Genomic DNA, 17,234 nt, shown 5'->3' with positions numbered 1-17,234 from the left:
GGTGGATTAGGCTGAAAGAGAATGAAGTGGCCTAAATGGAGTGGCCTAACCACACCAGCACACAACAGATACAAACTTAAAGTAAACTGCAGGAAATACAACTTTAGAAACTGAATAGTTAATGCATGGAACTTGCTACCAGACTCTGTAGTATCATCACCTAACCCCCAGAACTTTACCCTTAGATTATCCACTGTTGATCTCACCCAATTTCTAAGAGGTCAGTAAGGGGCGTGCATAAATGCACCAGTGTGCCTACCATCCCTAATATTTCTCTCTTACTAGTATCAGGTATATAAACTTTATAATATCTTTGTATACTACCAATATGTACTTGATAAATTAAATCAAATCAAATCAAATATCAAATCAAATATCAAATCAAATATCAAATCAATTAAATTAAAATTACCCAGCCAGCTTTCATGCCTAAAACAATACTAGAATTCACAGATATCCACCCACCCCCCAACCTTTCTAGCCTTAATCACTAGAACAAATTGACTCCAGTTTATTACAGGTGTTCTACATTTATTGGGAAATCATTCTCTTTTTGTCTTGATGTTTAAAGCCACCTATTAAATCACATGAAAGCAACATGCAACCCATGAGTGGAAAGCAGCTGCTCCCCCTGTTGATGGACATGAGATAGTACAGTGTAATTAAGCAAAGCACAATCTCATTGCAACATTATATCATCAAGGCAAATGGAATTTGAATATGGTCTCCCCGTTTCTCCATTCCTTCACTTCCAATATAAAAGTTAATTCTGCTTGTCTCGTTACCTGAATCTTGTAAGGCTGGTATTAAAATTAAAAGCTATATTACTATAACTAAGTGATTTCCAAGTAATAAAGAAGGCAGCCAAGTTAGAAATGCTGGCAATAATCAGAACATACCTTGCTGCATTCACATAGCTGCACTTAGGTAAGGTTCATTTCATTCTTCTGTATTGCCTTAGTACAGGGCTGTCAAACTCTTGGCCCGCAGGCTGGGTGCGTCATGCCCTGGCCACGCCCGGTTTAGCAAAGGGGGGGGAGTCCGAAAATGTCACATGATGCAATTATGTCAATTTCACACCACTGCCTTAACATATTTTATTTTTGGAGGCACAGTATCATCTAATGAAGATTAGAGAACCATGAAAAAAATAAATAGTTATCCCAGGAAAAAAAATTAGCAAGGCCCTCAGAATAGTTGTGTGAAACATTGCACCATAAATTAACCCACCAACCTTTAGCTAAACCAGTTTGGGAATCCAAGTAGTGAAGTTAGTTTATGGTTCAGTACATCAAAGAAACCCAGAGAAAGGAATTAATGGAAAGCACCCGAAATAGTTTTACTATGGGTAAACATGCTTTACAAATACAGTGCGCCCTGAAGTTTTTGCCTTTCTTTCAAAAGGTATTATTGTGAAAAAATGAATGTGGTTAGGGATAGAAGGTATCATAAAAGGAAGGATGATTATACACATGTCTCTTCCCACTATGAGACACTACTCCTAATGAGAGGATGATTTCTAAGTTTACAGTCAGGATGATTGAGATTCAAACTGAGATGGAAGAAAATGATAGCCTCGTTTAACTAAACTTCACTTCTTGATATTCATAATCAAATTTACAAGATATCCTTGTAAATTTCTGAAGATTTTTCAGAACTCTTTTGAGACTGAGGCATATGTGCTCCAATCATCCATCATTGCCTTTGGGAGTTATGTTCTCCTTGCATTGCTTCTTTAATCAAGCCAGCGTCCCATGACATCTTGGTTATGTTTTGCATTCATTGTCCTCCTTGAAAGCCACTGAAAATTCTAATTTGCCATACTAATAGAAAATATTGTTGTATGGTTCAGCTATCTAAGTTGAAAACATAAACCATGATCTTGGTTTTATGCCACCTGTCAAGGTATCATTATTTCATTAATAGCTGTCTATTTGAATGAACCCTTCACTACATAGAATAGATTAAAGCCGACTGCTATAACAAGACACAGAAAGACAAAAACAGCTTTAAAATATAATAGGAATCAAAGATGCATCTCAGTTGTTGCTTTTTGACAACTAGTAATTACTTGAACTGTTGCTTTTGTGTATACTTCAAACATTATATAGAATTTATCTTTCTGATATAAAAAACTGGCTATATATAATGTAATTATTTTGAACTACATAACAAGCTCACCTGCTTTCGAACCACTTGCTGTATAAAATTTGAAAACAAAAGTTCTGATTGAATCTGTAAGTACCAACCACTTTGAGAAGCACATCTTCTCATAGTGGCTAATAGCCCTTAACATTTCTAGAAGATAAGAGCTAAGCACATATTCTCTTCAACTAATATAACTGTATTTGGATGTTGCTTTTATAGAATTACATAAGAGGTAGCATTTCACTCAAACCTAGCATCTGATGATATATTAACATTATCTTTATGTATTTTTTGCTTTCTTCTAATCTAGGAGAAGCAAGTGTTTCCTAGTCCAGTCTACAATCTTGCAAGATAGGTAGGTAGGTAGGTAGGTAGGTAGGAAGGATGGATGGATGGATGGATGGATGGATGGAGGGGTGGGTGGATGGGTGGATGGATGGATGGTGGGGTGGGTGGGTGGATAGGTAGATAGATAGATAGATAGATAGATAGATAGATAGATAGATAGATAGATAGATAGATAGATAGATATGGAGATGCTTTTACAGTTTTTTTCCCCCCTCTCCTTCTCCCTCTCCATCTCCCTCTCTCCAATCAAATGTGAAGCAACATTAAACTGACTTGCCAAAAAAGCCAACACAGTCCTAGGCTCCATTAATGGAGCGATACAATCAGGCTCACATGCAGTGATAATGCTACTTTATAATGTCTTGGTATGACCATACAGTTTTGGTATGACCATCCAGTTTTAGTTGCCATGATATAAAAACGATTTTGAGACTATAACAAAGATGATTAGGGGACAGGAAAATAAAGCATACAAAGCATGGTTCAGGAATTAGGTATGTCTAGGAGTGATTTGATAGCAGTGTTCTAATGTCTATGGGATTCTCACAAGGAAGAGAGTGTTAACCTATTCTAATCAAGGAGAGAACCAACCTAGATCTAAGGAGGAATTTCTGGACAGAGCAATTAAACAGTGGAACAGCTTGCCTCCAGTAGTTGTGGGTACTTCAACCCCTAAGATTTTAAAGAATTTGGACTACCATTCGTCTGAAATAGTATAGACTATAGAGATTCCTGCTTGAAGACAAGAAGACCTCTAAGTCCCTTTCAACTACGTTATTCTTTATCCTGCCTTTATTATTTTTAACTAATAATTCAAGGCAACAAACATATCTAACACACCTTCCTCTCCCTATTTTACCCACAATAACAACCCTGCCCGGTGAGTTGGTCAGAGAGACAGTGACTGGCTCAAGGTCATTTAGCTGATTTTCAGAGCTAAGGTGGGACTAGAATTCACTGACCTCTAAACCACTAAAGCAAACTGGCTCTCATGTTTTAATGTTTCACTGGCATCTTATTAGTTTTAGTTTTGAAAGCGGGAATAACTAAAGTGTCTATTTATTTGTGTTGTTTAACCACTTACCAAATCATGATAAATCTCCCTCTTAACCTACACTTACTAAATTTATTTCAGTATTATTTTGCACAATTGCTCATGTATGGAAATTTGCATCTGCATTCAGTAGGGTTACCCATTATTTGAATCTGCAGGTGTACTGAGTCTCCAACAAAAGAAAGGGGACTTGAGTAAAATCAACCTAATATTGATTTTTATGAGTAATCCCAAGGATTCCAAAATTAGACAAATTTAAACGGATGGCTGAAAACAGGAACATTGTCTCTCTTTATTCCAAATATTAAAGGCAGTGAACCATTATCATCCTGGCATTACTATATTTTCTAATATGTAGACATTTACAAGGAAATGGGTTTGTACCTCATGATTCTGCAAGGGAAATTATGACAGATAAAATATTTAGTAGAATATACTATTTTTTGGAGTATAAGACGCACCAAAATATAAGACAGACCTTAGTTTTTTGGGAGGAAAATAGGGGGGAAATACCAGCTATTCATCTGGCTTGCATCCTTAATCTTGTCAGCTTCACCACATTATTTTATCCCCTGCTTAGGGCTTTAAAAAACCTTATTTGGAGCGACTAGCAATGAAAAAAAGACTGCAAAGACTTAGGGCTGGGAAAAAACCCTTCTTCGGAGATATTAACAATGAAAAACCCTAAAAGCTGGTAAAAGCCAGGAAGATCATTATCACCTTGTTAGGGCTGGAAAAAAACTATTCAGAGAATAGCAATAAAAAAAGGCTGCAAAGTTTTAGGACTGGAAAAAATATTATATTTCAGGTTATTGGGGGGGTAAATAAAATAATCCATCACTGGACTTTAAAAAACACATTCATGGGGAGAAGAAAGAAGTTTGATAAAATAAAAACCATACTTTTAAAAAATTCCACAAGATATCAGACCAGCTACTTCTGTGTATAAATATATAATTAATTATAGCACTATATGTACTTTTATACCAGTCGGGGTTAAAGTTACTTCTAAAAGCCATTACAGAATGTAGTCAGCATTCTGTAATGCTGACATTTCAAATGCTGACATTTGAAAAGGCATTACTGCTTCTATGAAACACCCAATTCACAAATACAAGCATGCTATGCTACCTGAAATGGATTGAAACCTCAAGGAGAAAACATAGTAAAGTTGTCTTGAATCTGCTTGGTCAGCAGGAGATTATTAGAGGGTGCTGTTATCCTCCAAAAAGGATTATTGGGCTATTCAAACAATATGGCAAGCAGCCCTATCTTATTTACTTGTTAGTATCAACATAAGAATTGAGAGAGGGGGAGAACTCTTTGGCCTGAATCTATGTCCTAAAGTTGCATGGTAGCCAAATATAACTCAACCATCTGTTTTTAATTGTTAAAAAGTCTATAGAGTGGGGCGGCACACAAATTTAATAAATAATAATAATAAGAAGAAGAAGAAGAAGAAGAAGAATAATGTAATCTTTTTTCACTTATTCCTCAATTTATTTTAGTCAATGTTAATCAATGTTTAGTTGTGGCTACTTTTAAAATATAGTACATTTTATCACTTTCTATTGCTTTTGAACTAATTGTGTTGTTAATTGCTGTATTGTATTCATTGCTATTACTCTTACTCTACTAGGTAGAGTATGCTAACTAAACCTGTATTAAAATTTCAAATTCTTCTTATTTCCCACACTACCAGTACCTACAAACGCCTCTACTTACAACTTTTCTAGATAAGAACTGGGTGTTCAAGATTTTTTTGCCTCTTCTCAAGAACCATTTTCTACTTACAAACCCGACCCTCCAAAACTGTAACCGGAAAAGGCAGGGAAAAGCCTCTGTGGGGCCTCTATAGGAATCTCCTAGGGGGAAACAGGGCTGGAAAGGTGGGGAGAAGCCTCCGTGGGGCCTCTCTAGGAATCTCCTGGGAGGAAACAGGGCCTCCACCATCCCTGTGGTTTCCCAATCACACACATTATTTGCTTTTACATAGTTCAGGAAAAGTTAAGTTTCTCCAGCTTATTACTGCTTTTAGCCATTCTCAGATTTGGTCAGCTGCATTTCAGCAGTAAACTCATGTACAGAAACAGAAAGCTTAGTTAGAAAAAAAAAATAAATGTGCATTAACTATTTGCTGCTGGTGTATCGTTTACTAGAATGAAATACCAGAGTTTCATCTTCCCAGTAGATAATGATGTACTTCATGCATCAAAATGGATGGGTTCCCGAAAAAAACAGGTGGCGATTCACCTGATCTTTAGACCTTATGGAGTTAAGTCCCTGGGCATAATAATAGAGGACAGAAATACTGGAAACAGTGATTATTACCATATCTACAGCAATCTACAAAGAACAATTATATGTTTCCAATAGAAGGGAATATGTGTAGCTCAGAGTTGAACTGTAGAGCCATTGGTGCTCTGATCTTGTTTGCTCACTTGCAGATGTTTCATTCCTGTTCTGTCAGGCTCTCTGGTAGACTCCTCCCAAAAATTCACAGGTACAAATTTCAGACACACACACATTTGAAAATTCAAAACAATGTTCTTTATAATGAAAATTCACTTAAGCCAAGCCCTCTTTTGGTATAGCAAAGAGCACTTGTCTCCAAACAAACTGGTAATTTGTACAAGTCCCTTATCAGTTCTGAGATACTTAGCTTGCAGCTGTGAGGCAATTCACAGTCCTTCTTCTTTCACAAAGGGAAGCACATTTGGTTCTGGTTTAGTTTCAAAGTGGGGAAAAAGCAGCCCACAAAGGTCGAAGTCAGCAAGGCAGGCACGAAACACAATGATCAGATAAACCTCCACAATGACCAAACCCACAGGCTGCTCTTTATAGCAGCCTCACTAATTACCACAGCCCCACCCAACCACAGGTGGCCTCATTTTCTTTGATAATAATCTCTCAGTTGTTGTTGCCTATGCATCGCTCTCCGCATGCGTGGCTGTATCATTAACTATTGTTCTGAATCCAAGGAAGAGCTAGATAATTGATCTCCTTCTGAGCTGTCTGCCACACTCTCCTCCTCCCTGTCACTCATGTCTTCTTTGTCAGAGGAGCCTTCATCAGCAGATTCCACCGGGGGCAAAACAGGCCTGCAGCATGTGGATGTCTCCCCCACATCCACAGTCCTTGGGGCAGGAGCTGGGCCAGAGCTAACCACAACACATTCCAGACTAAGTATCATTATTAGTATGAGTGAGTGTGGTGTTTGCTCCTTGTTTATATACAGTAGCGTTGGTGGAGGTGATCGTTAGTGTTTTGGTTTCAGCTTGACTATTTGCTGAATGTTAATCTCTATTTGGGTATAAACTGCTGGAGAGGGTTTATTTTGGTCTTTTAGTTTCCTTTTTAACATTTCTCTTTTGAAGGTATCAGAGGTGGGTTCCTCCTGGTTCGGACCGATTCTTTAGAATCAGTAGCAGGAATTTTCCCTCACTCACCAAACCAGGAGTGATGGCCAGTTGCCATGCGCATGGACCAGCTATCTTGGTGGCACCATAGGCACCCCCATCTTGTTTTTCGCTTCTGCATAAGCGCAGAAGCTGTTTTTTGCTTCTGTGCATGTTCAGAAGCTGAGTTTTCAGCAGTGAGCATTCACGTGCATGAAAAGTGCAAGAGCATCCACAAGTTGCAGGAGAAAGTAAACCAGCAGCAAGGTAAGTTAGAACTTACCCCTAAATGGTATGTGTGGTATAATATGTGTGTGTTGTGCTATTGGAAGCCACAAAAGATGAAGAGGTGGAACTAATACTTCATCTCTAATGAAGGGCCTGCTGGGAAGAGAGAACTGAGTAAAGGCACTCTGTAAAATTATTGGCCAGAAAGAACCTCACGCACCAGAGGAACAAGTCCGAAACTCACCCTGGCATTTTCCAGTACAGGATAATTGTCTTGATCTGGATTTAGAAAAGAGGCATGTTTTGAAGAATCTCATGATAAGTGACAAGAACAATGGGAAAAAAATTAAGTTCTATGGCACAATTTGAAGGGGCTAAAGATTCTTGGTTAGAAGTAACACAATATATAGTTGGCTTATTTAATCAAGAGTAAAATAAATATATTATTATCTTTGGTAAATCTTTGTGAACTTTTGCCGGCACAAGAACTCAAATGACTGTGGAATATGGAAAGAAGAAATCATCAATACAATTTGCTCAAAAAAAAAAGCCATGAATGAATGAGCACTATATGTGGCACTTGCTAAACAAGGACTATCTGTAAAGTTGTTTGTTTTAATTGAATATAAGACATCGTTTTTGCATGCTATTAAACCTTGAATTTTTAAAATCTCTCACACTTTTCCTTGGAGTTTAAACCACGGTAAGTATAATTATTATATTTAAAAATGGTTTTTATCCCACTTTTCCATGAAAAAGCATTTTAAGTAGCAAAAGCAATTAAAACAATGATAAAAGATGTACTCGTACACTGCCCAGAGTCATATTGTGTGAGAGGGCCAGTTATATAAATGTGATTAATAAATAAGTAAATTTAGTACCACCGTTAATCCTTCTAATTTCTCTGTTCTTCTTCTTCTTTTCTTCTTCTTTTTTGCAGGGATGACATGCCAAGCCCGAAGTTCTTACATTACCAGTGAAATTCTGTGGGGTTATCGTTTCACACCCGTTCTCACCTTAGAGGATGGATTTTATGAAGTTGATTATAATAATTTCCATGAGACATATGAAACCAACACCCCATCTTATAGCGCCAAAGAATTGGCAGAGATGTCCAGCCGAGCAGAGTTACCCCTTACTTGGTCTGTCTCAAGCCAATTAGATCAGCATGCTGAAATGGAGGCTGGAGAGGAAGCTAAGAGCCATGAAGAACAAGCAGAAAGGAATGGTGATGTGGCCAATTTAGAGAACGAATCCAAAGTTTAGAACTGAATGAGGGGACAGAAAACATTAACACTTTCAAAAGAGGGGGAAAAACAGTCTGAAATGTTTACTGTCTGACCTTCCATCAATAAGATCATTGAAGATTTGGATTGAAGCTGCAATATTGTATATTTTCCTATTTTATTTTACCTTTTTTGTTCCTCTTTTTAGTTGGCGAAATCAATATTCTCATGCATAAGCAAGTGGCTTTTGTTTTGTTTTGTTTTTATGATAAAAAGCAAAAATACATAGATCAGGGCAAACATGAATGGAGAATCTGTAGGTAATAATTATTACTGACCTGAGCTTTAACTCCAGATTTTTATATATATATATTTCTCCAAAATAGATTTAAATGATATGCCTTTATTGCAGCTTTAAGATCCAAGATGTGCAGAAAGATCTGCAGATCAATATGATACTGTACATATGCCTTCTGTAATTTCTTTCTCTTTCACTTTAATAATAAATCCAGCATGTACAAAAGTACTGTAGTAAAGAATCTTTAAATAATGTATATTTGTGTGTAATTAATTTTAGACAGATTTAGAATTTAGAAAACAATGAGATGCAAAAAAAAATCCTTTAAAAACTCACTACTAAGAAGGCATTTCTGTTTTAAATCAATTTATTATTAGATTTTGATTGGCACCTTTTAAACTGCCCGATTAATGCATGCCATTTTCATCATAGCAGACTGGCAGCTATTTAGAGTACCTCACTGTTTTCTTAAGCAACTATTTAGTTAACTCTAAAAAGCCATAGGTCTGAATTGGGGTGGGGTTGGGGTGGGGAGTGGGCAGAGATGTTATAAAATGATTCCTGATATACTGTGAAACTGTTTACAAAATTATCTTGTTTTGTTTTGTTTTTAATGTTAAACAGTGAAAGCATTTCATGCTTAGTTGGGTCATGCAACTTTGGCTGATTCCTGTCAAAAGCAGGAGTTCTTGTATGACATTTGTCATTCACAGAAGTTTGTCTGCACGCGTGTGTGTGTATTGATCTGTTATTTCCCGCTAAGTGCAATACTTTTAGGAAGCATTGACTTTAAAACACCTGTGTCATTTTAAATATGCTGGGGAAATGGAGCAGTTGTGTAAGCACTGGAGAGTTTTTGAACATTATTTATAGCTCATTGGAAACCTCTTCAGCTGAAGTTCTGTCTGAAAGAAAATTACTGAGTGGACTACTGAGTTTCATTATTGTGGTAGAACATTGTTCGTCTTAAGTAATCTTCTGAATATATTCGCAGCTTGACAATCTTTGAAAAGGTTTGTCTCGTGAGATACCGTTCTATCTGCCTTGAACCAATATTGTTTCTGTACGTTAGTGAGCATAGCTTCTAGGCCTCATTCTGTCATCTTTACTTATAAGTAGTGCCTTGCTTGACAGAATCAGATTCTTCCAATTACTGCAACTGAATTGACCCAAAATCTAAATATGTACCATATAGCAACCAGCATATGAGTTCATCCAGTCACTAAACCTGCTGAGGCACGGTGAGCAACATCAAGTGCTATTCAATTTACACTCATACTGGTCCCATTTTTTAGCTCCACAGAAAATATTGTAAGAGTAATTGTAAGAATAATGTTGTCATTCTGTGGAGAGGGGCGGCATACAAATCTAGAGAGAGAGAGAGAGAGAGATAAACAAACAAACAAACACACAAATAAATAAATAATTAAATAAATTTCCAGCAGACGTGGTTGATAAATCCACAGTGAATTTAAAGATGCCTGGGATAAACATATATCCATCCTAAGATAAAATACAGAAAATAGTATAAGGGCAGACTAGATGGATCATGAGGTCTTTTTCTGCCGTCAGTCTTCTATGTTTCTATGTTTCCAAATAAATAAATAAATTAATTAATTAATTAATTAATTAATTAATCTCACCACATGTAGTCCTCAACTTACTACCACAGTTGAGCCCAAATTATCTGCTGCAAAGTGAGACATTTGTTAAGTGAGTTTTGCCCATTTTATGATCTTTCTTGCTACATTTATTAAGTGAATCACTGCAGTCATTAAGTTAGTAATGCAGCTGTTAAGTGAATCCGACTTCCTCATTGACTTTGCTTGTCAAAAAAGCTGGTCACACTGCCACAGTACATTGCAGACATAAATATGGGTCAGTTGTCAAGCATCTGAATTTTGATCATGTGACAATGGGTCATTAGTGTGAAAAAGAGACATAAGTCCAGAGGTGGGCTGCTAAGGTAGAACGGTGACCTGTGCTTGCCGCCGTGGCTCTGAGTGCTAGCAGAGTCCACCACAATTCTGCTACTACACCTGGACAGGTAGCGAAATCACATGCGGACACGCAGGTGTCACCTTAGCAGAGCCACAGAGGCGAGCACAAGTCACTTTTTTTCAGTGCCATTGTAACTTTAAACGGTCACTAAATTAACTATTGTAAGTCAAGGACTACCTACCTCTTTTTCCACAGGAGCTCAAAGCATTTTCTAAGAAAACAATAAAATATAATCAACAAACCTATACATAAGCTAATGATAATAGTAAAATACAGACAGGTCCCAAAACAGAGTGCTGTTTTCTTACAACCAGCAAGAATAATTGCTTTTTATTTCCATTTCAAAGAATGAAGTATGAGACCTGAAATTGAGATTTTGCTACTGAGAAGAACTTGCTCATAGGGGCTGCATCATGAACAGAAATAACCTATGAGGCTATGAAAGCGTCTTCCCAGGCAATGTTAGAGCACAGTTTGAATTATTTGGGGACAGTTATATTTTTAAGCATTTAGTTCATCTGATTTTTCCATAGCAATAATTCTATTGGCGTATCTTGTCTGATTGACACCCATTGGTGAAGACCAATGGGTGTCAATTATATTTCAGTATAATATTTGCAGCTATGCTTCCTAAGCCTGCCTCATGTGTGAAAATACTGGGAAATGCTAAACCAGGGAATGCTGAACCAGGGGAAATGGTATATTTTTCCTAGGGATAAAACTATGAAGAGCACCATATATAAATCTAAGCAGCTCCTTATGGAACTGTTCTCATCTATGACCTGTAAAATGACATCCAAATTTATTTGTTTGTTTGTTTGTTTGTTTGTTTGTTTGTTTGTTTGTTGATTGATTGATTGATTGATTGATTGATTGATTGATTGATTGATTGGATTTGTATGCCGCCCCTCTCCAGAGACTCGGGGCGGCTAACAGCGACAATAAAACAGTGTACAATAGTAATTTGGTATTGATTAAAAATCAATTAATATAAAAACCAAACATACATACATACATACATACATACCATGCATAGAATTGTAAAGGCCTAGGGGGAAAGAGGATCTCAATTTCCCCATGCCTGGTGGCAGAGGTGGGTTTTAAGTTGTTTACGAAAGGCTAGGAGGGTGGGGGCCGTTCTAATCTCTGGGGGGAGTTGGTTCCAGAGGGCTGGGGCCGCCACAGAGAAGTAATTCCCAAGTCAAGTGAGGTTAATCTAATGCTGTACCCTAAAATAATCCCAATTGTGATCATTTACACTTCAACTTTACCATAGGACAGTTTTGAGCCATTTCCCACCTTTTATCTGTTGCTGAATATTTTTACATAATAACCTATTGATGCCTTGCTGATAACCATATCTGCTGCTGGCATATGGTACAGTAATCCAATTTTTGTGTATTATGGAAAGGAAATTGATGCATTAAATGCCACATAATATTGTACTACTACAGGAACTCAGTATCACAAGTATACAATTTTTTTACCATGGCTAAGCAAGATGTCTGAAGACTTCTAACGATAAACTGCAACCAAAATTCTTGTGGATGCCTCTTTCAACAGAACTAAAGCAGTTTGATTTACATTGACATGTTTATCCCAAATAATCCCCAATAAATTCAGTAGCCATCAGTCTTCAGAGTAAATAACTGCTCACTCAAAAGAAGGCTGGCAGAAAATAAGAGAGAATTGTGATTATAGAAGGCAATTGTTGGAATTCAATAGCACGAAGTGAGCCAAAACGAGGCATTTCTGTCAAAAAAGAAAACTAATGGCAGCCTTAGTTTTTCATTAATTCCTGCCAGTGATTTTAAAAAAAAAAAAATGACAAAACTTTTTTGTACAAAAATACAGCACCATTTAACACAAATAACTCAGGTGAAATCTAGTAGGCAGGCAGAATTTTTTCACTGTGATAAATATTTCCCATTAATTTCACTTGACTGTGCTGATTTTCCCTGAATGTAGTTACAGTTGTTTTCATGAACTGATTGCTTGCAACTCCTAGAAGCCCTGCTCTCTTCTAAGCTAAGGATGCCCTACTGAATTGGACTGAACACCAGCTACACTCATTATTTAGTGTATTTCAGAAAATGTTTTATTACAAGGTGACTCCATGTGACTTGCACTACTTTGACAATTCCCCAAAAGGCATTTTGGTGTTCGCTTTGCATAAGGAATGTTGAAAAGTTTTAACAGAACACATACACATTACTTTCTTTAATTTCATCTTTTGGAATAAAAGCTATTTTCATTGTAGATAGTATGAATATGTAGTTAGATATTCTTTGTGTGCATCACTGTGTCAGAATATGCTGGTTATTTTTGTATATATAGTTTTTCCTGACCCCATAATAACTCTAGAATTGTCTTGAGATGGGCAACAAGAAGGCATACTATAGATGGGTATCTGCCTCTATCAGAGGTATCTATGGTGGATTCAGAAAGAATTTCATAAACACCAACGTTAATTTACATTAATTGCATTATGAATTTTCCTTTTATGATTGGGACACCTTTCTGTAAGGCTACAAATAGAAGCAGAAGAACATTCACATGTCAAAAAAGTGTATAAACAACATGTACAGTGTTCCCTCAATTTTTGTGGGGGATGCATTCCAAGACCGCCTGCAAAAGTCGAATTTCTGCGAAGTAGAGATGCGGAAGTAAATACACTATTTTTGGCTATGAATAGTATCCCAAGCCTTCCCTTAACACTTTAAACCCCTAAATTACAATTTCCCATTCCCTTAGCAACCATTTAGAGCATTACTCACCAGGGTTATTTATTAAAGTTTATTTAAAAAAATGTTTTTTAAAGGCAGACGAAAGTTTGGTAATGACATATGACATCATAGGGCGGGAAAAACCGTGGTATAGGGGAAAAAACATGAAGTATTTTTTAATTAATATTTTTGAAAAACTGTGGTATAGATGTTTCGCAAAGTTCGAACCCGCGAAAATCGAGGGAACACTGTATATGTAAGAAAGAAATCATTCAGATTAAAAATGATATTCAACTTTAGGTGGAGTAGGATCAGAGGGCAAAAGAACATGATAACATTTTTTTCCTGTAATGTCCGCTTTGAGCATAATTTTAATTGTTCACACTTCCAGGCACAACTTTAAGGCCTGAGAATGAAGAGCTTCTCTAAAATGGCATGGTAATGCAATAAGACCATTCATAGATAGCCTTAAAATAAAGAGGTTCAGAGGGACAAGAGGTTAGAAAGTACAGAAAGTCCCCAACTTATGAACATAATTGAGCCCAAAATGTATATTATTAAGTGAGAAATTTGTTAACTGAGTTTTGACCCATTTTACGACTTTTCTTACTACATTTGTTAAATGAATCACAAATGTTTTTAAATTAGTAACATAATTCCTTAGCAAATCTGACTTCCCAATTGTCTTTGCTGGGGAGGGTATTCATAGACAGTGAGAAGTTTCAACGCAGAACGTTTTGACTTGCAAATGAGAATTTCTATAAGGGGATAAAAGGTAAAGGAAAAACCTTGTTTGGGATAATCAGCTTTTGTTTCTATAATTTTTAGTGGGCTTCCAATATTTAACCAATTTAATAAGAAATATATTAAGATCTATAAACAAAAAAAAAAGACTTTTTAATTGAAGTTACCTGAAAACCCCATCATTTTCTTTTGGGTTCATAAATACAGAAAAATAACCTGCTTCATTCTGGCACATGCATGTGTTAAGCTGTAAAGTTGTAAACAGGATACAAAGCTTAATGTCTCTCTTGCACTGTCTTTGTTTATTAACAATTAAGCACCTGATGTAAAGTTTATGGAATCTCTTTTTTCTTTTTCTTTTGTGTAATATAAGCTGAAGAGGTCAACATTTCAGAAACTTTCAGTGGGGAAGTTTCACCAATATTTTGTACTAAGGATGCCCCACACACTTCTATTTTTTTACAATGGAGTTTAACAATGTATTTTGTGACAGTGATTTCCACTGAAATGTTGAAAACAAGGGAAGAAATAGAATGTTATTTATTAACAACAGTTTTTAAAGCTGATCAACACCGAGTAGTGTTTTTCATTCTTCATAGTGTGTTGTTACTAGTTAAACTGTTACCTATTAAAATATGAATATTATATCTTTTGGATCCTCTCCCCCTTTCCCAAGTAATTCATGTCTTCAATAAAGATGAATAAATAAATAATCAAATTAAAAGTCAAAGCCAGGTATTCAAATGACAGATTCAAGAAAAACAAAATCAATTCCAGGTGTGGGAAAACCAAAAGGAATTGCTAATCATTCTGTTTTTTTAAAAAATGGGGAAAAGTTTTTTAGTCTTTCTATCCCAGATATAAAATATTATTATTTATTAATTGGATTTCTATGCTGTCCTTCTCCGCAGACCCCGCCCTTCTTCTCATCAAATAAGTGGCCTGTAAATTATTTGTATTTAAATATGAAATGTCTAATGTCTTACTCCAACACAATTTCCACTGGATTGGAAAGGATTGGTTTTGAAGAATCGCATACAAAATTTAAAAATAAATAAAAGGGACTTAATGAAACTTAGATATGATTAAGACTATGTAATTAATTGCAATTATGCAGATGCTCAATTTCAGGATCAGGTTGAAATACCTACATTTGTATTTCCTGCAGATGTTGTTCACTGATATTTTGATTATTACGTGTGCAAATTATAAAATGCAGGGAATCAATATATGAAATATCTGAAACAGACTGTTCATCTTTCATATTCATTTTTGAGGCTTCTGGATAAAATTAAGGTTCTTTTTTTGAAGCCTTGGATTCATTTATCAATCCATAGAACTTTCCCTTTGATTTTAATGAAAAGAGTATATTATTTATTAATTGCCAACTCCATTTGCATCCTGTACAGAAACTTCTAGAATTATTCAAATTAAACTTGGGCAGGGGGACAAGCCAGACAAATCTCATTTTAACATTAAATTAAATCAAATTACCTGATATTATAATGTTAGAAATACTTATTCATGTCTATGAATTGTCTGTTTATATCTTATCATTAGAACAACTAGTCACATAACTCAGGTTCAATAAGCTTAACATCTGCAGGTTCAAGACCATGGAAGACCTGAAAGATTTCCTGGTGCACACTAGAAACATTTTTTTAAAATTAAATGAATTGTACATTGTTGATTTTGGTGCAGATAATGGTTACTGAAGTACTTCCTATTAAAATTATGTGAATAATTGATTGCCATGACAGTACTGAAAAGACGTTTTAATACCAACGATGATTCTAAGAAAGTCAAATATCTTCACAGGGATTTTTTTCATGTTGATTTCTTTTAAAAAATAAAAAATAGTTAAGATTCTGGACAAGCTATCTGGTGGTCCTGGAAGAATTTTCTTCATTTTCTCAGGCACGAAGAAACATCTTAGTAGAATTCTTAACTTTTCTTTTATTATATGAAAAGTAATACTTTGGCATAGTTACAATTTTTATCAATTAATGTAACTCAAAGTCAAAGCTTGTGAAAACTTTATATTGTCATTACATGTGCTATTCACACGAGGAAACAAATTAGCAAACTGAAAAAAGGTTCAAATAAAGAATATTTGCAGGGTTGAAATGAGGAATCCCTGTGATCTCTGAGCTTGCTTGTTATCTTACAGACATTTCATTATCCTAATTAGGTAATATTATCAGTGATAGAATAGAATGGAATGGAATGGAATGGAATAGAATAGAATAGAATTTTATTGGCCAAGTGTGATTGGACACACAAGGAATTTGTCTTGGTGCATATGCTCTCAGCGTACATAAAAGAAAAAGATAAAAAGATACATTTGTCAAGAAACATGTGGTACAACACTTAACGATTGTCATAGGGGTCAAATAAGCAATGAAGAAACAATGTTAATAAAAATCTTAGGATACAAGCAACAAGTTACAGTCATACAATCCTAAGTGGGAGGAAAAGGATGATAGGAATGATGAGAAAAACAACTAGTAGAAATAGAAGTGCAGATTTAGTAAAAAGTCTGACAGTTTTTAGTAGAGTGATGGCGTTCGGGGAAAAACTGTTCTTGTTTCTGGTTGTCTTGGTGTGCAGTGCTAGTAAGGAATGCTATTTTTCAGTTCAGATTAACTGCAAGATCAACTTCAGATTAACAATTAAGTAAGCAATACCCCAATCACGAAACTACCAAACAGCCATTAATAAAACAGCCCAACCAAAGAATCCTTAAGACCACTCCCACCCACACAGATAGGCAAGACACCCGAATATAAACTGACAGCAAACAGCATTCCTTACTAATACTGATAACGTTACATAGTTAGGGTAATGAAACATCTGCAAGAAACTTCTGCAAGCCCAGAGTGACTCACAGACCCCTGAAGAAAGGTTATTTGAGTTAAAAACCTGTAATACCACCTAAACTCTATATTAAGAAGATATTTTAAGATTTCTTAATTTTGTAAGTCTAGTACCATTCTGTTTCTTTTTTTGAGGGGGAGGAAAAAAATTTTTTATTCTCCACATACTTTTTCAATACATTTCAAA

At 35.8% G+C, this 17,234-nt stretch overlaps 1 protein-coding gene across 1 annotated transcript in view; it reads left to right on the top strand.

Annotated features, from left to right (window-relative positions):
* Nucleotides 1–8,888, top strand: part of KCNJ6 (potassium inwardly rectifying channel subfamily J member 6) — a 142,625-nt gene extending 133,737 nt beyond the window's left edge. Inside the window, exon 3 of the mRNA XM_070750420.1 lies at nucleotides 8,117–8,888. Coding sequence (XP_070606521.1) covers nucleotides 8,117–8,442 — 326 coding nt within the window. The 3' untranslated portion in view covers nucleotides 8,443–8,888. The remainder of the gene's footprint in view (nucleotides 1–8,116) is intronic.
* The last annotated feature ends 8,346 nt before the right edge of the window (nucleotides 8,889–17,234 follow it).

Source organism: Erythrolamprus reginae, chromosome 4 (assembly GCF_031021105.1).
Source record: "Erythrolamprus reginae isolate rEryReg1 chromosome 4, rEryReg1.hap1, whole genome shotgun sequence".
Taxonomy (NCBI): domain Eukaryota; kingdom Metazoa; phylum Chordata; class Lepidosauria; order Squamata; family Dipsadidae; genus Erythrolamprus; species Erythrolamprus reginae.
Note: the sequence above shows the minus strand (reverse complement) of the source record. Positions and strands in the feature narration are given on the sequence as shown.